Source organism: Oryzias latipes, chromosome 11, assembly GCF_053564925.1.
Source record: "Oryzias latipes strain Hd-rR chromosome 11, Olatipes_Hd-rR_3.1".
NCBI lineage: Eukaryota > Metazoa > Chordata > Actinopteri > Beloniformes > Adrianichthyidae > Oryzias > Oryzias latipes.
The window spans coordinates 3,865,133-3,891,128 of NC_136247.1; the positions used below are offsets into that span (position 1 = coordinate 3,865,133).

The 25,996-nt window shown below is 40.8% G+C and overlaps 1 protein-coding gene across 2 annotated transcripts in view; it reads right to left on the minus strand.

Annotated features, from left to right (window-relative positions):
- nt5c1aa (5'-nucleotidase, cytosolic IAa) overlaps positions 1 to 25,996 on the minus strand; it is a 42,917-nt gene continuing 16,921 nt past the window's right edge. For both annotated transcript variants that reach the window (XM_004074406.5, XM_020707370.3), the window contains 5 exons: positions 15,137 to 15,304; positions 14,931 to 15,060; positions 4,236 to 4,358; positions 3,784 to 3,968; positions 1 to 3,570 (listed from right to left, as the gene is read on the minus strand). In XM_004074406.5, the coding sequence (XP_004074454.3) occupies positions 3,232 to 3,570; positions 3,784 to 3,968; positions 4,236 to 4,358; positions 14,931 to 15,060; positions 15,137 to 15,304 (945 nt within the window). In that variant the 3' untranslated portion in view covers positions 1 to 3,231. The remainder of the gene's footprint in view (positions 3,571 to 3,783; positions 3,969 to 4,235; positions 4,359 to 14,930; positions 15,061 to 15,136; positions 15,305 to 25,996) is intronic.

Here is a 25,996-nt window from a genome sequence, read left to right on the forward strand (position 1 = left end):
TACAAATAAAATGTGTTTATTAATCAAGAACAAGACTTCATCAATCAAGTGGTACATGTCTGCATACAGATGATGAATTCTTGGACAGCAATCTTTCAAATCATCTGAACCGTGAACAGTTTACACAAAGCAGTTTATTAAATCTGTCACCAAAGTGCTGGGGGGAAGATGCTAAAGCTTTTCTGAAACAATGACAGATCAGTTTGGGATTGTTTCTATTCGTGAAGCACAAAGAGTGAAGCTCCGTCATACCTTCTGCTTCCAGGCTCTAATGGTTCTATTCAAAGTTCAATTTTTCCATTGGTTGGATTATCATGTCTTAACCAACGAGATCTGGTAAGAAAAGCACCAGCCTACACTGCACAAAAATATAAACGGAACTCCTTTTACGAGACGTGCTCAAAGATCTGAAACATTTTCCACAAAAACAAAACAACCATTTCTCTCAAACATTTTTCAGAAATCTTTCTAAGTATGTGATGGTGAGCACTTCTCCTTTGCTGAGACAATCCATCCTTCCTCACAGGTGTGCCATATGAAGTTGCTGATTAGACAGTGTGATGATTGCACAGGTGCGCCTAAGTCTGGCCACAATAAAAGACCACTCTGAAATGTTCAGTTTTATCACATGGCACAATGCCACAGATGTTGCATGTTTTGAGGGAGCATGCAACTGACATACTGACAGCAGGAATGTCCACCAGAGCTGTTACTCATGAATTGAATGTTCATTACTGTGCAATCAGCTGTCTCTAAAGGCATTTCAGGGAATTTGGTGTCACATTGACCCAGCCTCACAACCGCAGACCATGAGCGGTTTGGATGAGCGTTTTTTTCAATGTCAAGTGTTGTGGATCGATTAGCCATGGAGGGGGGGGTTATTATTATTAATGGCATTTGAAAGCAGAGAGATTCCTTGATGAGATCCTGAGGTTCATTGATTTGCCGTGCATCCAAGAACATCACCTCATGTTTAAGCATGACAATGCACAGCCGCCCAAATAATAACAAAATGGCAAGTTTCCGAGAGGCTTTTGTTGTGGTCAATCTAAGGCGCACCTATGCAAAAATCATGCTGTCTCATCAGCATCTTGGTATGGCACACCTGTGAAGTGGGATGGATTATCTCAGCAAAGGAGAAGTGTTTTCAATCCAGATTTAGATAGATTTGTGAACAATATTTGAGAGAAATGGTTATTTTGTGTTCGTAGAAAAGATTTCAGATCTTTGAGTTCATCTCATGACAAATGGGAGCAAAGACAAAAGTGTTGCCTTTATATTTTTGTCTTTCATGTCCTGAATTGACTTCACACACACTATGTACTTCAGAAAAAAGTCCTGATGCATTTTGTGCACAGCTACGGCTCAGAAAAACTGTAAAGTGCATTTTACACAAATCTAAATTTGCACATTATACATTTCTACAATATGTGCAAGTTGAATGACCTTAGTCACATGCGCCCATATTGGGGTTGCTGGAATCTGTCACAGGTGTGGTAGGTTTTAAAGTTGTCTGGGTCCATAAGGGTCATAGAGAGGAGTGGCCGCATCTTATAGGGAGCTCAGGTGTGTCTTGCAGTTCCTTTGAGGCTTGTTTAGCCACCTCAAGGGAAGTCAAATATCTTTGATCGGATCAAAGATCGGATAAGAATTTAACTGTGTACATCAGTCCAGAATAACGTTTACGTACACAACACTTTAGGCAGGAATAAATCATTTTGACATGCGCAGAACTGTCTAAAATACCGGAAACGGTCGTAGAAGAAGAAATAGTAAGCCAAATATACGTGCCAAGAACATTTAGCTTTGGGTGCAGTCATGCACTGAAAATCCATGCGGTCTAAGCCACATGTGCATCTTGGCTGCACATATGTGGGATTAGCATCAGCCTTTGTTTTGTCTGTAGAAAAAAATGTGCATGAACATTCTGGCTCTACGGGTTCACTGAGCGGTGTACGATCTTGATATTTTGTGTAGGCCACATGCGTGTTCCAGACAGGTTTGCCCATTTTTCCTTTACAGACAACAGTATCCACCAATACGGGGAGTTGTGACTAAGGCTTTACTTAATGGCATCAAAGATGATTTGTTGAGTGGGTCTGTCCTGTAAGAATAAAATTGACCCAGTAGTCATAACAATTTATTTTTATGCACTTGGCAGAAGTTTCTGGCTCTTTTTAAGGCACACACTGAAACTTGTGGCTTTTTGTTTGCTTCCAGATCAAACATGAGGGAAGTAACCTTATCTTTTTAAGACAAACTGTAAAAAGGTCAACCAACATTTTTAATTAAACATGCAAAAAAAAAAAACTTTTCAATATTTGAAATATTCCTTCATAGTACTACGATTCAAATGTGAACAACGTAGAGTGCAGTGGTTTACAGAAATGTGTCAAATCAAACTATTAATTCAACATCTGCAAGCATTGCAGCTCAAAAGTGATGTCGTCTTCATGAAATCCAGAGACAGTGACAGAAATACTCACTGAAGCAATGAAGCTCCTTTTCAAAGTGCCATACAGAGGAATATTAGAAGAAAAACAACTTTTGAATTGAATCAATTCAAAAGTGACAGTTGAATCGGTTAGTTCAAAGGGGGCCCAAGTCCAAGAGGTTTGTTTTTCCAGGAAATGATTTTAATTTCATAGCTTAAAGGGAGGCTTCACCAAATGATTAATACTTAACCCAGATTTAGCACCAGTTCATAGCTTACAAATGCTATAATATTAAGCACCTCACTTTTATCCTTTCAGAGGACTAGCAAACTAAAGTCTCTGGACTTGGGCCGTTTTTGAATTAAACAGGGGCGCTGCCATATTGGATAAGTAGTGCTGCCATCTATGGGATAAACCAAACCCGTGCAAGAGAGGCCCAAGTCCAGGAATTTTGCACTTAATGCATTTTAAATGTCAAGCATAGTCAATACATTACGACAGACTTGGGACTTTTTTGCACATAATCAGATAGCTTTTCCCTTGAAGACCATTGAACATTTAATATCTCTATTTTGAAAAATTGTGGACTTGGGCCCCTTTTGAACTAACCGATTCGATTTAAAAGTACAGTTGACTGTCACATTGGCATTTAGGTTACTTCAGGTTCCAGACCTTTCATAGACATTAGTCTATAGCCAAATTTTTAACAGTTAACCTCTCAATGGTTGTTGAAAGTCGCCTCTACAGATACTTTAAAGTCCCATCTGAAAGAGTCTTGTTCGTTACTTCTCCATGCTCATTTCTTTTTGCTATGTAATTGTGCAACGCCATACGGAACATGAGCAGCGACGGTTCCCATCTCTGCAGCTCCCTCCACATGAAACATCTGGTCATCAAAGAAGATGTGCGGTCGGATTTTCTCTAGCATGGGACCTTTTGGTGCACCTGCAAGAAACAAGGCCTCGTCCACCTCCAGTCCCCAGGCCCTGAGCGTCTTCAGCGCACGAATCCCAGAGCTTGCTGCACTGCGAGCTGTAACCAGGTAGGTGCGAATGGGGCAGTTCAGACGCTGGCCTTTTGCATAAAACTTCTTCTGGAGCTTCGCCAAAGCCTCCAGGAAGCCCTTAAAAGGACCCTGCAGAAGGACAGCAGGTGAAATGAAAGCTGTGTGTCTCTGTGCTTTATGACCCTCATTTATGCTACAGCGTCATGTCTATGCAGCACAAACACACTAACTGCAAAGCTAAAGAGGCAAAACAGTGGATGAATGAATTAACAAAATGATTTAAAGCAGATAATACGTTTTTCTAAGCCTGTGGTAACAATTGATAAATGATTGTCCACCAACATGATCCAACAGTGTGTCCTCGTTTTCCCTCTCGTGCTCGAAGAATTTGTCCAGCCCATGAGCTTTAAAAATGCGTTCAGACTCATCGGAGAAGAGAACGGCGTCGCCGTCAAACGCCACTCTGAGCTGAGACTCTGACACAGTTGTCATCTTGTCTGACATGAACATGGTGGCTGCTGCAATGCCTGAACAAAAACAGACAGAAAACACGGCTGGATTTACTAAAACCTTCATGGAATGAAAGGAACCATTAGATAAATTCTACTTTGTTATTCTTTATTTTGTAAAGTGATGCTGTTTGTTTGAGACATTTAAATGAACAACTAGGGAAACTTCTAAAGGTGAAAAAGTCCATAGAATTGGTTGAAATGTTAAAAGAAGAATTTGTGTACTGACAGAGATTTTAAAAAAAGACATAAACTGAAAAACTGTACATTTCAGGTCAAGCTCACCTTCAGACAGCGCCTCTCTAACCTTCTCAGCATCAGCAGACAGGTAGAGGTTGGTTTGCCAGGCTTTCAGGTAACCAATAGGACTGCTTCCTCCTGTCATGCAAAATCTCTCAATGAACAGGTCTGAGGGTGTGACAAACAAAGAGGATTTATTTCATTTTAGTCTGACATCGATGCTTATATGAAACTTTACAGACTTAAAGTTCCCCCTCCAATGAAAATCAGTTTTTTTGAGTTTTTGACAAATGCGTGTGGCTTTTTTTTAATGAAAGAAAACAAATGTAATGTCTCATTAGTTGTCACGCACCTAGGTGAAGCAAAAATAGGCGATCCGGACGCCGTTCCCAGGATGGATGCTAAGCTAACTGCTTCTAAAGCGACATGTGTTCTCTGTATTTGTGTTCTTGCTCTGACTGGTTTTAAAGGCTTGCTGTCTCACATTAACCAGAGAAAATCAAAAAAAGAATAAAATAAGGGGACCTTTCTTTATTATTGCCTCGAAGAAAAGAAGAAAAATATGATAAGGTTCAGGAAGTGCGAGCAGGCTGGCTCCCCATCCCGCATAGGTTCTGTTTGGCCGCCAGCTCGCCTCCTGGCATAGTGATCGCTCCAGCCCCATGGGTCCTGGTCCGGTGTGGGTACCGGATGTTCTCGGGTTGCCGGATGTTCTCGGGGTCCTTCGGGGTCCTTCGACCAATGATGACGTCACACTATTTGATTGGCTGTAAGTTGCCACGACCAATGAGTTAACGTCGTTAAGTTTTTTTAAAAACTTTATTGACACTTGCGGTATCATACATTAACAATGACATTAACGTTAACAACGAACAATAACAATGTAATGAATATTGCTTCGAAGATCAGTCACCATTGACACACATAACATATTAACATAGAAAATAAAGAATAGAGGGGAAAAAAGAAACAATGAACATAACACACAAATAAATAAAAACATAAGTAAAATAAAATAAAGGAACATAGAAAAAATCTAAATAGTCTAATACTAGTTAAGTTAGGGGGAACTCGTGAAGTTTGTATTTCTGTTAAAAGTTATAAAAAGTGGTTTGGTCTTCAAAACTTGACCTCAACAAGATGGCGGTGCTCTCCTCCCATGAGGAACCACGTGATGTCTCCTCTAGTGATATAACTCATTGGAAGGACCCTGAAGGACCCTGAGAACATCCGGCAACCCGAGAACATCCGGTACCCACACCGGCTTAAGACAATGAAAGTTCAGGAGGAAAACTATCGGCTTGATCCACCATATTGGATGTGTATTTAACCCGCTATTACTGAAAACGTCACAAGCCCAAAGTTAGTCCCTAATTGGACATGGCGAGGCCATGAAAGTGGCCGACTCTGCTTCACGAATCACGTTCGAAGTAAACACAGTTTCACCGTAACCTGTAATCCTAAACTTAACCCTTCCTCTGGGTCTGTACGGCCAAAGAAGAAGATCAGCACTGTAGTCAGAAAATAACAAAATTACAAATAATTCTTTCTGGTATTTCATTTTATTTGCTGTAAAAGTGAATCCAACAACTGCATGTGCTAGCATCAAATCAGTTCTGAGCCAGAGCCAGTGCTGTTTGCTGAATCAAAGTAGCCCAAATAATAATGTAATACAAAGAATTTGTCTGTTCTTTTCGGTGTGTAATTTTATCAAACAGCAGGGTCTGGTACACACATTCGTTTTGTCATTCAACACATTTTTCACAAGTGTTGATTTGGAACCAAAAATATATCACTTTTTACCGTTTCATTATCGCTAAAGAGAAACTTTAGAGAATAGAGACTATCAGTAAATTGTCCAGATTCCAGCTCAGATGAAGAAAACAAAGATGAACATGGATCTATAATAACACGGAGTGCAAATTCAGGGATTACAGCAAGTGAGAGGAACCAAAAAGCTGCAGACACGCCGTCTTCAGCTGTGGAGCAAATACTGCAAACAAAATGGATATTTTCCAACCGTTTAAGGTTAAACCATTTGGAGGTTTTTAATTTCCTTTATTTTTGGATTAAATCAAACTAAAATAAATAGTCTATCTGTCCATCCTGAATGCCTGGATGCCTTTTGGAGTGATGTGGCTGCTGAAACCAATCCAGCTACTATTGGGCAAGGGTGGGTTACACCCTGAACAGGTCAACAGTTTGTTTCAGGGCCACACAATCACATGCACACAGAGGCAGTTTAGGGTGTATTCAGACTGGGGAAGCCGTTGGGTCCGGACCCAGTCCACTTAGTACAATCTGGATCGATACCTGAACCTTGCGTTTGGTCCGCTGAAGACATGCTGCAGGGAAATTACTGGCAAGGTATGCGAATAAGTGTTTATGACATATAGATTTTTGGGAAAACAGTGAGAAGCAATGTGGATCATGTTAAAAAATTGTTTTGATTTGTCCGCATTTATCAGACCACATTTCAATGAGTTGCGTTGTCTCATCGTTGTGGAGTTATGGCATTGTTTTTAGAGGATTCTGTCAAGGAACTACAAGGTAACTTTTAGGATGACGTCACAGTATCGCCTGTTGGTCGCATGCCGTGTAATAAGACACAGAATAGCATGTAGAAAGTGTTTTCAGCTGTGTTGAAATAAACGTTCTAACAAATAAACAGTTTGACCCAGACTGGATACATTTGTTTCACGTAAAGAGAACCATAGTTTGTTTTCCCCAAAAATCCAGTACACATTTTCAGTCTGAATGCACCCAAACGGACCCTGGTCCGGGACCAGGTCAACCGGTGAAGTCAACCAGTTGACATAAGTCACAGCACGTCCATCTTTATCTTGTTGTTCCTGGCCAATGACTCCCACTCTGATCATCTTTTGATCTATTTTCAAAGCAAGGTCTGTTCCCTTTTCTGGAAGTGGTTTTCCAAATCTTTTCCATAACCTTTCACAGAATTTCCAAAACCAAAAATAAACACATTTTAGTCAGACTATTTTAGTACTGGTAGGTGCTGCTAAATCAAATCACTACACGTATGGATATATCCGAGTTTGTCTGCCTTGCCGTTAAAATTGTAGCCGGCATATCTACGGCCATTTCTGTGCGCATGGAGGAAACTATAGTAACATTTGGAAGCGTACTGCATTCAATTAAAAAAAACAAGGAGGATATTTGCTCTAATTTCTTTCATGATTTTCCTTATAATATTTAAAAAAACTGAAGCTGTTGTATTTACTGTTCATACTGTTCGAAAAATGTTTTGATTTTCAAGATATTTACTGTTTTATAGATTTTTTTAACCTTATCTTTAATTTGATATACGGTAAATGTTTTCACAATTATAAATACTTCATGTTAGTCAATGCTGGTGACTATTGTGACCTTAGAAATAACAAAGGGCACCTAATTACTAGTAATACATCTGAGCCAATACATCTTTAAAAATAATGAGTATCTAGGCTAAAACATAACACCAGTGTTCACAATTCTTTTAGATCTAACATAGTAAGTCAATCCATTTTTAATTATTGATTTTTATCCTTACAGTTTTTCTCAGTCGCTTTAGTACAATTCTCAGATCAGAATTGAAGTTTGCAAATACGTGTGTGCATTTCTCAAAACAATTTGTACAAACAGCAAAACACTACGGATTTCTTGCTAAAGCCTGTAACTTGCTCAAAATCTTTAGTTCATCTCTCAAAACTAAGTCTTTATGTCATTGAACACATCAGTGCCATCAGAATGTCAAGTCCTTGTGTCATTGTCTACGAACAAGACAGTCAAATGACTTAGTCATGTTGTCAATATAACTGTGTACTTTAGAGGGAGGTTCTGATGGAAACTATGGCTAAAGTTTTGATGACAATTATTGTAAAATGTAAGTTACACCTTTTTTGTTTGATTGCAAGAGACTGGACAAGATTCACATTTACACTTTTATTGTTCATATTGTAATTTGTTGACAGACCATGTCATACTAACATAGACAAAAACCACTGCAAACAGTAACACAAAGGGAAAAAAAAGATAGGACAATATTCTGTCCAACAGTACAGGCAGTGCAGTAGGAATTGGTGTGGTCTTCCTACACCTCTATTGTTCCTGTATGTTAGGACACAAATTCTCATCCACATCACAGCGAATATCCTCTCTTGCAATGCAGCGAAATATGTTTGTCACATTATGACAACTTGGTCAAGCATTTTGCAGTTAATGACTTATACGATGAACTAATGACTAGGTGTTTTGAGGAGTAAGACTATTGCACAGTGAACTATATAATACATTTTGATCAACATGACATAAACAATTGATAATGTAGCAAAGAGCAGAGAATTGTACATAATCATTTGCATGGATGTACCAAAGCAATTGCAACTTGTTCAAAGAAGTGAGAAACTGCTTCTACGATGTGCACAAGTGACATCATGATGTGAAGACTGAACAAATAGTTTTGGGAATTTCATTCTGATCTGAGAATTGTACTAAAGCGACTGAGAAAAACTGTAATAAAAGACTTTTATGTAGGACATGTTTTGTCCCGACTCTCAAGAATCTGTGAACTACAGAAGATTTCATTTCTCACAAACTTTTCAAGGACCTAGAAATTGCATTTCTAATTTCCAAAACGTTTCCAGATTTTCATGACCGTATGAACCCTGTCAAAGTGTCCCCATTGGTCTATTAGCTATGATAGATAGATAGATAGATAGATAGATAGATAGATAGATAGATAGATAGATAGATAGATAGATAGATAGATAGATAGATAGATAGATAGATAGATAGATAGATAGATAGATAGATAGATAGATAGATAGATAGATAGATAGATAGATAGATAGATAGATAGATAGATAGATAGATAGATAGATAGATAGATAGATAGATAGATAGATAGATAGATAGATAGAGTACTTTATTAATCCCGCGGGAACTTGCATATCCATCCATTGCTACTCAAATACACAAACATTCAATAGAAAATTTTAAAAAGTATCATGTCATTTTTTGCCAAAATCAAACAAACTGTGTCGTTTTCTAGGACATAGTTTCTTGCAGAGTAGCAGGAGTTCATTCACCTCTGAGTTTTCTGCGGGACTGTTAGAGAGGAGAAAGCTTGTCCTCATTTCCCATCATCACTTTGTTTACACTCTCTCCTGCTACCTTACAGCCCCTTACAACACCAACCAAACATTAGTGGCGCAACAAAAATGGCGAGCAATATTGGAGCTATCCAGTCGTACAGTTTAAATCCAGATTCCAGCTCAGACGAGGAAAACAAAGACGTTCATGGATCTATTTGGCTGCAAGTGGATGCATCGGCATAGAGCCAATCAGGAAGCATGTGGCCCCCCGAGTGTAGTACTTAAGTCACTGCCACAGGCTTTTTTAGATGGCATTTTACTCAACAATTCAAATAAAAAAAATACTCACAAATGCAGTTTTCATTTTAATTTCAAAATACATGTCCTCCATTATAAAAAAATGCTACATGAACATGTTAAAAATACCAAAAACACAATTTACACTGGAGTAGGTGTAGGGTAATTCAACATAAACCCAGCAGAGGGTACTATAGGACAGTAAAGCAGAATCCAGAATCCAGAGGCAAGTTCAGCCATTTTTCTTTAGCTGCTCCACTTACCCAATTCAGCTTCTATTTTCCTACATTAGTCTTAAAAAATAAAACAACACATCTATGTGCAACGTAAGAGAAAAAAAATTCTGTTCTTTCTGGCTTCAACCAAAACATCTGCATTGACCAGGGGTGGCCATATCCAGACCTCTAGCTAGTTTTCCATAAACCCTGCCTTATCTGCTGTTGATTACCTGCATCAGGTGTGTTTAGCCTAAAGCAACTTCAATGGTAGGACCATGTAAGATGTCATTTTTTGATCAAAAGTCTCATAGTTGGGACGAGTGATCAACGATCACAGAATATAAATACAGGCAGGTCTGTATTCAACAGTGGTCTGAAAAAAGCAAAAAGTTCATAAATGACTCCAAAATTAAGGGTTGGTCCACTGACCGACTTAATTTTTGATCTTGTTTGTCTCCAAATCGAATTTAATATCTGCTTACAGGATGATGTCTGACCTATGGTTCACCCTTTGTTGAAACACACTTCATTATGATCAGTGTTGCCAGATCTGAGCGACAGTTTCCAGCCCAAACTCATCGTAAAACCCGCCCACCTCAATAAAAACAAGCCCAAATCTCAACCTAGCAAAAACCTAATGTTGAACGTAAAAGTATAGCCGTAGCCTAATAAAAAATGACGCAATAATAATAAATTATTATATAATAAGTCTGTTATAATAATTTTTTTTATAAAATAAGTACAGAAAATCCAGTTATAGGTTTCTCGTATCGTGTACTCTAGATGGCTTTTGATGGCGCCCCCCTCTTTCTGCCACTGCCAGTTGCTGGACCACAACTGGCAGCTAGGCTATATATTAATTAGTATACTTTTACTTAATATTTTAAATAATAAGAAAAATAATAATAATGACAATAAAACCGCTAAATATTTTGAAAAGCAGCCCAAATTTTATAGACCCGCCCAATGCCAATTTTACCCGCCCAACATAACCAAAAGAAGCCCAATTGGGCGGAAACCCGCCCAATCTGGCAACACTGATTATGATGCCTCTAAAGTAGTTTTCAATTTCCCACAATGCACAATGTTTTCGTTCTTTTAAGTTGTATTTTTTTTGGTCCTAAATACATTACATCATATGCAGCTCTTATTAGGATCAGCCTTCCACTAACCACCAGCTATGATTTACTTGTAGAAGTGTCAAAATGTAAAAACTTAAGGGAAAGATGAACCAAAATCATCTACCTGAAGCACCGGGCCCTGTCTCACATGGAGTCCCCTGGGAGCACTGTGAGATTCTTTTTTTTATTTATTTCTTCAGTGCTTTCAACACCGTCCAGCCATCACTACTGAGGAGGAAGCTGGAGGTTGCAGGCGTGGACCAACATCTGGCTGCTTGGACCATCAGCTACCTCACAGATAGGCCACAGTTTGTGAGGCTGTGTGTCTGATGTGGTGGTCTGCAGCACAGGGGCACCTCAGGGGACTGTGCTCTCCCCATTCCTGTTCACCCTGTACACATCAGACTACACCCACGACTCCCACCACTGTCATCTGCAGAAGTTCTCAGATGACAGTGCCATTGTGGGTTGTGTATCAGGGGGGGATGAGCAGGAGTACAGGGGGGTCATCACTGACTTTGTGTGCTGTTGTGAAGCAACCACCTGCTGCTAAACACCAGCAAGACAAAAGAGCTGGTCCTGGACTTCAGGAGTTTCCCCTACACCACACTCACTGGTGAACATCCAGGGTTCAGACATTGAGGTCGTGGACACTTTTAAATATCTGGGTGTTCACCTGAACAACAGACTGGACTGGTCCAACAACACGGATGCTCTGTACAGGAGGGGTCAGAGTCACCTTCACCTGCTGAGGAGACTAAGGTCTTTTGCCGTGTGCAGACAGCTGCTGAGGACCTTTTATGATACTGTGGTGGCCTCAGTGGTACTTTATGGAGTTGTGTGCTGGGCGGGGGGCAGTACAGACAGAGACAGGAGGAGGCTAAACAAACTGGTTAGGAGGACCGGCTCTGTCCTGGTCTGCACACTGGAGTCCATGGAGGAGGTGGCGGACAGGAGGATGTTGGCTAAGCTAACATCCATCATGGATACCCCCTCCCACCCCCTGCACCAAACTGTAGAGGCACTGACCAGCCATCAGACTGTACATGTCATGGTTTGAGTTTGTTTTTTCTTGGTTTTTGCTTTTGTTCTTGTTCTGTCTTGTTTGGTTCTGTTTCCTGTTTTATTTTGAAAGGGTTCCTGTCTTGTCATGTCTTGAGTTTTCTTCCTTTGTCCCAATCTGTCCTGATCATGTTCACCTGTGTCTTGTCTGCCCTGTCTCTACATAAGTCTTGTCTCTGCCTTCCTCTTGTGCTGGTCCATTAACGTCTTTTCCCTGACTCCTTCATGCCATGTTTCATGTTTTGCCACAGTGAGTTTTGTTATCCTGCTCTGCGGCGCCTTTTGTTTGTAATTAAACACCTTGCCCGGAAACCATTTGCCTCCCGCCTCTGCATTCTGGGTCCTTCACGCTACCACAGCCCCCCTCATCTGACAGTACAACACTGTGTTGTAGTGATACAGACCAGACTGTGTTCCCTTTTTCATTCATTCCTTCTTTTATTCATATACTTACTGTCACAGTTGTTGTTTTGTTTTATGTTCTTATAACAGCTGTTTTTTTGGTGTTCACTTTACCTATTCACTCAGTTTGATCTCATTTAAAAATATTTTGGTCACTTTACACTACTTGCTGTATGTCACTTTGCTGTTTTTCGGATGTCTTTTTTCTGTGCTGCCGCTGACAAGAGACATTTTCCCATTGTGGGAATAATAAAGTCCTCTATTCTATTCTATTTAGACTCCACACAGAAAAGCCTCAGTCAGGAGTGGAAGGAGCGCACGCCGCCCTCTTCAGAGCAGTCTCTGTAAATCCCACAGAAAACTGTTGGTTCTCTCTTTCTTTTGCTACCTGATTGTGATTCTTGAGATGAACTTTTTTTTATCAATATTTGTACCTTATGGAACTGTGGTTAGTGTTTCTGTGATATATGCTCGTTTTGAAGTTCGGTCAACTCTGCGTGGCTGCTAAGAGCAACACACTACAGGAACAATGACCACCAAACTCTGTGTTGAGAAAACAAATGTATTCATTTCTGTTGGAAGATCAGAGGTTGGGAGACTGCTGAGGAACATTCTGGCCCCTCAGCCACCAGAGAGATCAAACATTAAAAGGCTTTGGAACGTTGTGTGCAGATTCGATGGCTTCGCTCTGACCTGTTTTTCTTCCAGGCCTCTGGATTATTCTTTTGTCCCAAGGGATATAATCTTGAACTTACTCTGGCACGAAGGTCTGAAGATCTGAAAACATTTGAGGAGCTGAACAGGAAGTGGTCTGAAGAAAACGTCATCACAGGGTCTGAGATTGTCCCTGGGAAGGATCCTGTCAGTCAGCTGTTCATACACTCCTTTATTTGTCTCGCTGCTGAGATGCATCTGCCTCCATGCAGTGCTGTCTGGCTCTCTAGTGGAGTTTGTGTGGAGATCTCAGGGTGCATTTCACATTTGTTACTTCAAGTCCAACAGATGGAAGAAAATACACAGTATAACTGGAATCCAAAAGTGCTCTGGCTGAAAATGTGAAGTTCTAATACATATGGACTTTTTTACGAATGTAAGCATCAGTGAGGACATTTTTCCAGGTAATTTCTCCTCCTTTTCATCTCCAACCATAACTGACAAACAAAACCAACCAGTTCTAACACTGCTTATACATTACCAGACCAGTAAAAACAGCTACGGCGGCTCAAACAACTGCAGTCATCTGATTTAACCTCTAAGGCTGACGAGACATCCTCATTCAAGACTCATTGTTGCTGAACTAGCAGATCCATCCATCTTTGAAAGCACAAACTTGTAGGAACAATTCTGTTATATAAAATACAGCAAATAAGATTTTAATCCAGTTGAATCAGACGTGACTGACTGTAAAACTAACTACAGGTTATACTCCACACAGGAAGCATACTGTAACGTTGTTCTGAATGCAGTTCAGGTATTTGAATTGGTGACCTGTTCAGGGCCTTTAACCCAACAGTAGCTGGCTCCAGGAGCCAAGTCACTCTGAGAGGGATTCAGTGGGTTCTGAAGATGGATGAAAGGAAGGGTTTGTGACACCCAACGTTTACAGACCCACTCCAATCATCTTTTGATCTACTTTCAATTAGTCTTAGTAGTCTTTAAATTATGATTATGCAGTTTTTAGTGGGGGAAAAAACCCTGTGTCACTTTATTTCTGCAGAGTGGCAGGAGTTAGAAATTCCCCTGAGTTATAGGCAGGATCATTAGCAAGGAGCAAGCCCACCCTCCTTCCTCTCCCCGTTGTGGAGCAGAGCTGGGAACCTGTGGACCTTTAATAAGATCTTTTTCAAACGACATTTTGTCATCTGCTCCTCTGTCACAACAATTTAAACAAATAGATGCTCAAAAGTGCAATTTAAAACTTAATTGTCTTTATATATGTCCTCTATCTTCAAAGAAATGCCACTAGTTTTCAGGATCTCTTTGAAACCGAAGAGCACATGAAACGGTTCAGAAAGGCATTCACCAAAAGGCAAAATTGGGAAACTACTTAAAAAAGTCAGAATTACTCTCTGTAAATGCAAGGGTGGTTTAGCATGAGTAGCTTTCTTTAACTAACAACAGAAGACTATTTCTTCTGCAACCAGTCTTTAACTTGCTGACCCATCGATTTGCAAAATTAATAAAAGTGTGGGAAAAAACTGATTTATCCAGTGTCACTTTCAGGGATGTTTTTAGAAAGGAACTATTTTCTATGCATCCATCCAACCAACCAGTAATCCATCCATCAGTTTTCTGAAACAAGCTGATTCCCTTTTGGAGTCACAGGGCTGCTGGAGCCTATCACTGCTACCTTGTTATTTTCCTTTCTGTGCCTGAAATTCATGAAAAGTCACATCAGAAAACTCTTTTCATCAAAAAGTTTAAACTGATCTCCTGTCTTTCTTTTTCTCCTGCCTTTTACGAAGAAAATTAAATTATTTCTCTCATGAAGTTTCTCCACCTACAAAAATATTTTGCTGAGTGAAACGTCACTCAAAGCAGACTTACTGTGATGGTTGATGGTGTTGATCAGACGGATTCCCACGTGTGCGTGGTTGTATGTAACCAGGACGATGTCAAACAACTCCTCGCTCTGCGGGTACAGCTCACGCAGGCGGATGTTGACAGTCTCCAGCGCCTGTGTGGATGCAGTGATGGTCAGTCAGGAAATGTACCCCACACCCCCACATCAACCCTGCTGGGAAGAGTTTCACCTTGACGAAAGGAAAAGCAGGTCCAGGCGCAAAGGGCTCGTTCTCGTGTTCTACTTGGTACCTCAGGTATTCCTCCACACCTTTTTGCTCATATACTTTCTGCTCGCGCTCTGTCCGAAACAAGACCCGAGAGGAAACCGCGATCGTCACGGCGTTCTCCGGCTTCGGCTGCAAAGCAACAAAGACAAAGGTATCGAGAGCAAACACTTAAGCAAGAAGGGCCAAGCGGTCATGCTGAGAAAGATCTTATTTGGTAGGAAATGTTAGTATTTCAAAGAAATGAATTATTATCTCTGTTCAAGGGGAATTGGCCCCCAACAAAAAATCCACTTTGCTTGACGTTTTGTTGGGATTTTTCTAGATTAAAAATTATATATAGACCAAAGGTTTGGACACACCTTCTCATTCAAAGAGTTTTCTTTGTTTTCATGACTACAAAAATTGTAGATTCACACTGAAGGCATCAAAACTGTGAATTAACACATGTGGAATTATAGACATATCAAAAAAGTGTGAAACAACTGAAAATATGTCATACTGTAGGTTCTTCATAGTGGTCACCTTTTGATTTGCTTACTGCTTTGCACACTCTTGGTATTCTCTTGATGAGCTTCTATAGGTAGTCACCTGAAATGTTTTTCACTTCACAGGTGTGCCCTGTCAGGTTTAAGAAGTGTGCAGTATAATGTTTCTTGCATTATAAATGGGGTTGGGATCATCAGTTGTGTTGTGCAGAAGTCAGGTGGACACACAGCTGATAGTCCTACTGAATAGACTGTTAGAATTTGGATTATGGCAAGAAAAAAGCAGCTAAGTACAGAAAAAGAAGTGGCCATAATTACTTTAAGAAGTGAAGATCAGTCTGTCCCAAAAATTGAGAAAAACTTTGAAAGTGTCCCCAAGTGCAGTCACAAAAACCATCAAGCGCTACAAAGAAACTGGCTCACATGCGGACCCCCCCAGGAAAGGAAGACCAAGAGTCACCTCTGCTGCAGTGGATGAGTTCATCCGAGTCAGCGGCCTCAGAAATGGCAGGTTAACAGCAGCTCAGATTAGAGAGCAGGGGGGTATTCCAGGAAGCATGTTTAAACTAGCCTGACTTTAAGCCTGAACTCTGGCTGAAATCCGCCTGAACTTGCTTACCTGGGGTATGTCGGTTCCAAAAGACCGGATATGAGTTGGCGTAATAACGCTCGACTTGGTAACCCTGGGTTAATGCACGTACATGTCAAGTACATAATGGATCGCCGATTTCTGGAGTCACCATGGAAACGCGTGGAAAAAAAGAAAGCGCTATCCTTCGGCGAGACGGAGTCTGAGGTTTTAATGATGGCGTATGAAGATTATACGTCCATAAAAAAAGTAATATGGCTGCATCATCAAAAGAAAGAGTTTCTGCTTGTAGTAAGAACAAACAAAGTAAACGCACAAGTTTCTGATCTTATTTCCATTTTCATTGTGACGCATATATATATATATATATATATATATATATATATATATATATAACTTATCCAAGTTTGCCACCTTAAATGAATTACCTCTATTGGTAACAAATAATTGAGTAAAATTTAAATTTAATCAACCTAATTTCTTACGTCTATAAAACTAAATAATTATTCAATGAAGTTCATTGTGTCTATAAGTTCTATTAAGCACTTAAATTATTTTTTTATCAGACACTGGGTTTGTTTTGTGTAAAACCTACCGACATGTTTCGGCGGAATGCCTTCCACCTTCGTCAGGGTCGTCATCAGATGGTGGCGTGTGACGTCTTTAAAAACAGCTGATTTGTGACTGAGGCGGAGTCACCTGTCAAACTTTGACAAGTGACTCCGCCCCTTGATGTCCGTCTTTCTCTGGAGGATGTTGCTCCAGGTGTGAGACAGCAGGAAAGCCCCCTCATCCCGGTTCATGGAAGTGTGGGCTCGTTTTCTGATCTCCACCGCCTCCATGATCCATCTGCGGTGTCTGTTGTCTTCGGTGCGGAGGACTTTGGCCTTTTCCCAGTCCATGATATGGTTTTCTTGTTTGCAGTGATCCGTTATGGCTGATTTCATGTTTTCTTGAACTGCCTGTTGTCGTCTGGCTCTTGTTAGTATTTTGTTTGTTTCCTTTTCGCATTCTTTTTGATGTTCTGTTTTTCTTGTGATGAAGGAGCGTCCTGTTTCTCCGATGTATGTTTTATTGCAGGTGTGACATGGGATTTCATAAATGACATTACATTTTTTATTTTGTTCAATCTTATCTTTTGGGTGAACCAGTAGTTGCCTGAGTTTTTTATACGGTTTCACTGGGGTGCTGATGTGATGCTTTTTCATGGCTCTTTGGATGCGTTCTGTGATTCCCCTGATGTATGGCAATGTAACCATTCCTTTGTTTTCTGGTTTTTTTCTCAGTTTTTCCTTCTCTACTTCCTTGCATTTCCTCTGCTCCACCTGTGTTTGTCCCTTTTTTATGGCCCATTGAGGATATTGACACCTGGTTAGTGCATTTTTTATGTGTTTCTTCTCCTCCGTTTTGTCCTCCCCGTCCGTTACCAGCTCTGCACGCTCAAACAAGGTTCTTACGACAGATATTTTGTGAGTGGTAGGATGTTCTGAGGTCCATAATAAATATTGGTCTGTGTGAGTTGGTTTCCTGTGTACTTTTATTTTTATGTCTTTGTTTTCCATGTGTCTGATGTTGATGTCCAGGAAGTTGATGGAGTGGTCTTTTTCCTCTTCATGTGTGAATTTGATTTGTCCCGTATCGTCCATCGTGTTCAAATGGTCTGTGATCTCCTGCGTGTGTCCTATTTTGATCTTTTCCAGAATGTCGTCGACGTAGCGTTTCCACAAGGTTGGACGGCAGTGCTCTGGTGCGGATGTTATTGCTCTCTTTTCCAGGTCCTCCATGAAAAAGCTGCACATTGTGGCTGATAGTGGGTCGCCCATGGGAAAGCCTTCCAATACCGCAACACAATTTACACACAAAAAGAAGGCTTTCCCATGGGCGACCCACTATCAGCCACAATGTGCAGCTTTTTCATGGAGGACCTGGAAAAGAGAGCAATAACATCCGCACCAGAGCACTGCCGTCCAACCTTGTGGAAACGCTACGTCGACGACATTCTGGAAAAGATCAAAATAGGACACACGCAGGAGATCACAGACCATTTGAACACGATGGACGATACGGGACAAATCAAATTCACACATGAAGAGGAAAAAGACCACTCCATCAACTTCCTGGACATCAACATCAGACACATGGAAAACAAAGACATAAAAATAAAAGTACACAGGAAACCAACTCACACAGACCAATATTTATTATGGACCTCAGAACATCCTACCACTCACAAAATATCTGTCGTAAGAACCTTGTTTGAGCGTGCAGAGCTGGTAACGGACGGGGAGGACAAAACGGAGGAGAAGAAACACATAAAAAATGCACTAACCAGGTGTCAATATCCTCAATGGGCCATAAAAAAGGGACAAACACAGGTGGAGCAGAGGAAATGCAAGGAAGTAGAGAAGGAAAAACTGAGAAAAAAACCAGAAAACAAAGGAATGGTTACATTGCCATACATCAGGGGAATCACAGAACGCATCCAAAGAGCCATGAAAAAGCATCACATCAGCACCCCAGTGAAACCGTATAAAAAACTCAGGCAACTACTGGTTCACCCAAAAGATAAGATTGAACAAAATAAAAAATGTAATGTCATTTATGAAATCCCATGTCACACCTGCAATAAAACATACATCGGAGAAACAGGACGCTCCTTCATCACAAGAAAAACAGAACATCAAAAAGAATGCGAAAAGGAAACAAACAAAATACTAACAAGAGCCAGACGACAACAGGCAGTTCAAGAAAACATGAAATCAGCCATAACGGATCACTGCAAACAAGAAAACCATATCATGGACTGGGAAAAGGCCAAAGTCCTCCGCACCGAAGACAACAGACACCGCAGATGGATCATGGAGGCGGTGGAGATCAGAAAACGAGCCCACACTTCCATGAACCGGGATGAGGGGGCTTTCCTGCTGTCTCACACCTGGAGCAACATCCTCCAGAGAAAGACGGACATCAAGGGGCGGAGTCACTTGTCAAAGTTTGACAGGTGACTCCGCCTCAGTCACAAATCAGCTGTTTTTAAAGACGTCACACGCCACCATCTGATGACGACCCTGACGAAGGTGGAAGGCATTCCGCCGAAACATGTCGGTAGGTTTTACACAAAACAAACCCAGTGTCTGATAAAAAAATAATTTAAGTGCTTAATAGAACTTATAGACACAATGAACTTCATTGAATAATTATTTAGTTTTATAGACGTAAGAAATTAGGTTGATTAAATTTAAATTTTACTCAATTATTTGTTACCAATAGAGGTAATTCATTTAAGGTGGCAAACTTGGATAAGTTATATATATAAACTAAATAATTGTTTATACAACTCAAATTTATGTATTTATCTAACTAAATGTCATATTACTCCGATTCAATTAATATTTTTTCCATCTTAATTAATTATATTTCTTGATCTCTCATATGTCTAAGTATGAGCCGGCAGATATGCTCATTTTTATAACAATATAAAGGACGGGGGAAAAAAAGCACGTTACGCAAAACTTCATTAAAGAATTTTCCGTCAATATCATTACAATTAACAGTGGTAGGGGTGCTATATAAACTCATCATCCTCTACTTTACTCTCACTCATGGTGCAGAGAGATAAGCACAGTAGGAATAAACAACTCAGCAAAACATGGCAAAACACAGTAAAACAGCTAAACAACTAAACACATTTGGTCAAAAACCCACACTTAAACAAAAATCCGTCCAGACAGGCAAAGGAAATGGTATCCTACAATCCTTTCCGGTGCCGATCTAACAGCAGCACCAACGTTACACCTACTTAATTTAATTAATTTGACTGAAAGTAAAATAACTGTCTGAAAACTGTGTGTTATTTTTAAACTGACTTAACAAACAAATGATTTATCTTAACTGAAGCAAATAATTAAGTTAGATCAAAGTAAAAAAGTTTAATTTTCCAACATCCATATGTGATCTTATCATCCTCTCACGGTGAAAAAAGTATTATCTGAGCTTCTTCATCCACTAAATCATCTTCAAATGGACACGCCATGCTGCTTCACCTCTCTGTAAACAAACTAACCTTCAACTAAACCTGCTCCCGACCAGGTTATGTTCAGAGCATGAGTTGCCATGGCAACTTGACCTACCCTGAAACATACCTCCATTTCTGGAACCGAAAACTGAAGTTATCAACTTCCTTAGCCTCAAACTTACCGTGAGAGCTAGCATAACCTGCTTTCTGGAATACCACCCAGGTCAATGGCACACAGAGTTCTAGCAGCAGACACATCTCTACAACAACTGTTCAAAGGAGACTGTGTGAATCAGGCCTTCATGCTAGAATATCTGCTAGGAAACCACTGCTAAAGAAAGGCAACAAGCAGAAGAGACTTTTTTGGGCTAAAGAACACAAGGAATGAACCAACCACCATGTCTTTGTGCGACGCAGAAAAGGTGAATAGATGGACTCTACATGCCCGGTTCCCACCGTGAAGCATGGAGGAGGAGGTGTGATGGTGTGGGGGTGCTTTGCTGGTGACACTGTTGGGGATTTATTCCAAATTGACAGCATACTGCACCAGCATGGATGGATGGCTGCATCTTGCAGCGGCATGCTGTTCCATCCGGTTTGCATTTAGTTGGACCATTGTTTATTTTTCAACAGGACAATGACCCCAAACACACCTCCAGGCTGTGTAAGGAAGAGAAGAAGGAGAGTGATGGAGTGCTGCACCAGATGACCTGACCTCCACAGTCACCGGACCTGATCCCAATCGAGATGGTTTGGGGTGAGCTAGACCGCAGAGTGAAGGCAAAAGGGCCAACAAGTGCTAAGCATTCTGGGAACTCCTTCAAGACTGTTGGAAGACCATTTCATAATCAAAGCAAAAGGTGGCTACCACGAAAAACCTGCAACATTACATATTTTCAATTGTTTCACACTTTTTTTTATATGTCCTTGTACCTCTGGCCAGAGCAAAAGCCCAAACGATGACAGACCCACCTCTGTGTTTAACCATGTGGGTTCTTTAACATCAGGATGGTCCACAGAGCTCAATCAGATCCTAACCCCAACATTTGTTAGATCAGTCGCAAACTGTTTCATATTTTATTCCAAGTGTCCAGAAAACAATATAAAGATTTTGAACAGTGTCCGTGTCGACACAGAAAAGCCCTTGGAAGAGGAATAGGTTTTCGTCCTTAAGTTTCAACAAATATCTATGGATGTTAAATGTTTATGAATAATTTTTTCTAAAGAAGAAAGATATTTGGTTTGTTTCTTCTTCTTTTTTAAAAATTTGCTGATGCTGAAATTCTGTTTGATGCAGTTTAAATAGACTGTTGCCATAAATCTAAAAAAATCATGTCAATAAAAAAAGAGCCAAATCCAGAACAACCTCAGGGTCAGCCAGCATGTACATGAAGAATGTCCCCATGCTTTGTTCTCGTATAGACAGAGACATCATGTGCTGAAGATTTTATGGATGCTGTAAAGATGTGGAACTGAACGAGAACCATCAGGACGGGTGGTTACACAGAGTCTGGAGTTTACCAGCATCTGGCTTGTTGCACTGTTTGCACTGGAGCTTCACTAAAGAACCACATGGACATTTTCCTCTCTCAGTGACTTTAGACATGTGGACATGGTTGAGATTCCCAAACTGAGCATTAGAAGAAGCTGATTTTAGCAGCTTTACCTGTTGGTTGTTATATTTACAAAGCAGGATGACTGATGTTGATTCTGTTTATCCAAAACTCTGACCCAACACTCCAAATGTGCAGCAGAATCTGAGGGCGTACATGCAGGAAACAGCAAATGTGAGGATGAGGCAGAGGTGCTCATTAGTAGAAGGTTCAATGTTTCTCTTTTGCTTCATTTTTCATTTTCAGTTGAAGCTTGAGACATCCACAGTTCAACATGTCTTCATACTGAAATAATGTGGGCTGTTGCCATGCGTTGATGAATGGAAAAAATCACGTTAGCGTCTGCTTGGAAAAAACAAATGCTGATAGTTTTTTGAAGAGAGCATCCAAAGACATCAAACCGGTTTCTGCACCATGATGAAGCCTTAGTCACATGCAACCATATGGGTGCTGAGGGATTTTTGGGCTGTCCAGCATCGTGAAGGGTCATAGAGAGGTGCAGCTGCATCTTAATGGGAGGGCAGGAGTGTCTTTCAGTTCCCTTTAGGATCGTATGACTATCTCAAGGGACGTCATGAAAATGGAATGTACCATTGTCGTGTGTGTGGTAAGTGTATCCTGAAGTATTTGTAAGTATATTGGTGTCTTTGTGCCACACTCTAGTCCTTACTAAGGTGTGAGTACTGGCTCCTTAGTGACTGCATGCGAATGCTGCACACACAGGGTGATCATGTGATATGTAAGTGGCCGTAGGACGCCGGTCCACACAGACTACTCTCTGATTGTATAATTTCCTAATTTCTTACAGTCAGGCTGTACACAAGGAGTGCACACTTATGACGTAAACAGCACCAACATGCCCCTCTGCTTAGTCTACAGGTTTTTGGGGTGGTTGAAAGACTCTGTACGGCGTGCCTCCATCTCACCTTTACCCATACGCATTGCATAAGTGTTCTCTACGACCCGTCAACTGCAGCACGCCTGTATCAGAAAAATGTGCAAGAGCCTTTTCTCTTTAAGACCATCAAGTGGTCTTGGGTGTTGATGTTTCCTGCAGACCACCTGTGTGCACCGTAGAGGTTTGCCCATTATCCCTTGTGCTATCCTATGACCCCATCCTTACATTGACGTGTTCTTCCTACCATGACAAAGGTGGATAAAGGTGGAAAGATTTCATGTAATCCATGGACACCACTGAAGATCACAAATCATTGAAGAAAAAACGTTCAGAGCACTGTCTAGTGGGTCTAGATGACCCAACTCCCAATGTTAGAACCACATGTTCCTGTTTCTCTCAGCTCTGATGATTTTCTTACATTTTTCGATAGTAAAATCTCAAATATTAGACATAAGTTAAATCAAGTTATTCCTACTATCAGCCCAGAACAGGCTGAAGCGGTAGAAATGGAGGCATCCATAGAAACCTCTGTAACCTCTGTAACATTAGACTGCTTCACTATTGTGGATCAAACAGAAAGAACATCAATTATTACGTCCTCCAAATCCTCGACGTGTCTGTTAGACCCAATTCCCACTAGACTTTTTAAAGAAACTTTTCCCCTAATTAATGATCCCATATTAACAATGATAAATGCCTCTCTGGAAACGGGTTACGTGCCACAGTCTTTTAAATATGCAGTTGTTAAACCTCTTCTGAAAAAGCCCAGTTTGGATCCTAGCATCTTGGCCAACTATAGACCGATATCAAACCTGCCCTTTATTTCTAAAATCCTAGAAAGAGTTGTAGTTAAGCAGCTTAACTGCCACCTACAGGACAACAGCCACTTTGAAGACTTTCAGTCGGGGTTTAGACCTCACCACAGTACGGAAACTGCACTAGTTAGAGTCTCTAATGACTTGTTATTGGCCTCAGAAAAGGGACTACTTTCTATTCTGGTCCTGTTGGACCTCAGTGCAGCCTTTGACACTATCGACCACGGTATTTTACTCCATAGATTAGAGCAGGACATAGGGATCAGAGGATCTGCTCTCCAGTGGTTTAAATCCTATCTGTCTGATAGGTATCAGTTCGTTAATGTAAATGGCCATTCCTCTCAGTGCACTCGAGTCAACTATGGAGTCCCACAGGGCTCAGTCTTGGGACCGATCCTGTTTACGCTTTATATGTTACCCCTAGGAAACATAATCAGGAAACACAGCATTAATTTTCATTGTTATGCCGACGATACGCAGTTGTATTTATCCATGAAGCCTGACCAGAATGACCAGATAGAGAAACTGAACGCCTGCATCAGTGACATCAAGACCTGGATGACAATTAATTACCTCCTCTTGAACCCAGAAAAAACTGAGGTCATTATACTTGGTCCTAAAAACCTCAGAGATGCTCTGTCTGCTCAGATAGTCTCCCTGGATGGCATAAGTATAGCCCCCAATTCCACAGTTAGAAACCTTGGGGTTTTACTTGACCAGGATTTATCATTTAAGGCTCACATATCTCAGGCATGTAGAACTGCCTTTTTTCACCTGCGGAATATTGCTAAGATCAGAAATATACTTTCTAAGAGTGATGCTGAAAAACTCATCCATGCATTTGTTACGTCGAGGCTGGATTACTGTAACTCCTTGTTAGCAGCGTGTCCTAAGAGTTCCTTAAGAAGTCTCCAGCTTGTTCAGAACGCAGCAGCTAGATTGTTAGCTGGAACCAGCAGAAGAGATCACATCACTCCTGTGTTAGTTTCGCTCCATTGGCTCCCAGTTGATTCTAGAATTAAGTTCAAGATCCTCCTGTTAACCTATAAGGCCTTACATGGAATGGCCCCGTCCTATATTAAGGACCTCATAGTCCCTTACCAACCAATCAGAACACTTCGCTCGCAAAATGCAGGACTGCTTGTGGTTCCTAGAATTAGTAAAAGTACAGTTGGAGGTAGAGCGTTTAGCCACCAAGCCCCTGTCTTATGGAATAAACTCCCAGCTCATGGAAGAGAGGCCGACTCAGTTTCTACATTCAAAGCTAGACTGAAAACATTCCTCTTTGGACAGGCTTATTGTCAGACTAGTTAGTATTCAGAGATTATTTAACTTAATGTTAGTTTGTTTAAATTAAACTTAATAATAACTTTTTCCTTTAAAAGGCTGCTAGAAGTTGAAGCTGGGGTAACTATGGTGCACTGGGGTTCTGTCCTCTTTCCTTTTTTTACTTCTACCCTTCCTCTCCTCTATTCTTGATCATAATTTATCATTTAGTTCTCCATGCCTCTGTTTGGTGCAGTGCGGTTCATGTATTGTCCCTCTTTTCCTCTCCCCTCCTGGGGAGTGGGGGTGCTTCCAGACTCCTGTTGGCTCATCCGTGCTCCTGTTCCTGACCGTTTACCTCGCCTTTGCTCCCGCTCCTTCACCTGGCTGTGGATCCTGCCTCTGGCTCATCTCTGGCTCGTCTCTGCTCTGTACCTGACCGAGTACCTCGTCTCTGCTCCTGCTCCTACACCTGGCTGTGGTTCCTGTCTCCGGCTCGACTCGCGCCTTTGACTGTCCCCACAACCACGGCTGGATGAAGCTCGTCTGCTGGACTTTTATATATGTAGTTGTAGATTTAGATAAGTTAATTCTTCTCTAAGAGTTCTGGTAAATCGCCTGTCCGTCCTGGGGGAGGATCCCTCCTTCATGTGGGCACCCTGAGGTTTCTTCGTTTTTTCCGGAATCCGGTTTTTTTGGGAGTTTTTCCTTACCGCGAAGGGGGGTCTAAGGGCAGGGATGCCAGTATAGCTTAGTCAGTTTGTTAGTTCATTTTAGTATTTTTCTATTGAACTCTTTGTATTCGTGATCCTTTTGATTTCATGTTTTACTTCGAAGCCCATCGAGACGACTGTTGTTGTGATTTTGGGCTATACAAATAAAATTGAATTGAATTGAATTGAATTGTTAAAGTGTCTAGGATAGCACAAGGGTTACTCATCCGCAGACAGCCATCATGAGGGCAGTTGTGACAAAGGTATTCATTGCAATAATGTTCTAACATTTGAAACAATTTATTGTTCAAACTGCTTAGATTTATTCAACTTATGTCCAAATAGTAATAACAGATCACTTCAAAAGTAATCCCCTATCTTACAAGGTTACACTGTCAACATTGTGATTCAAGAAAGGATTCCTTGA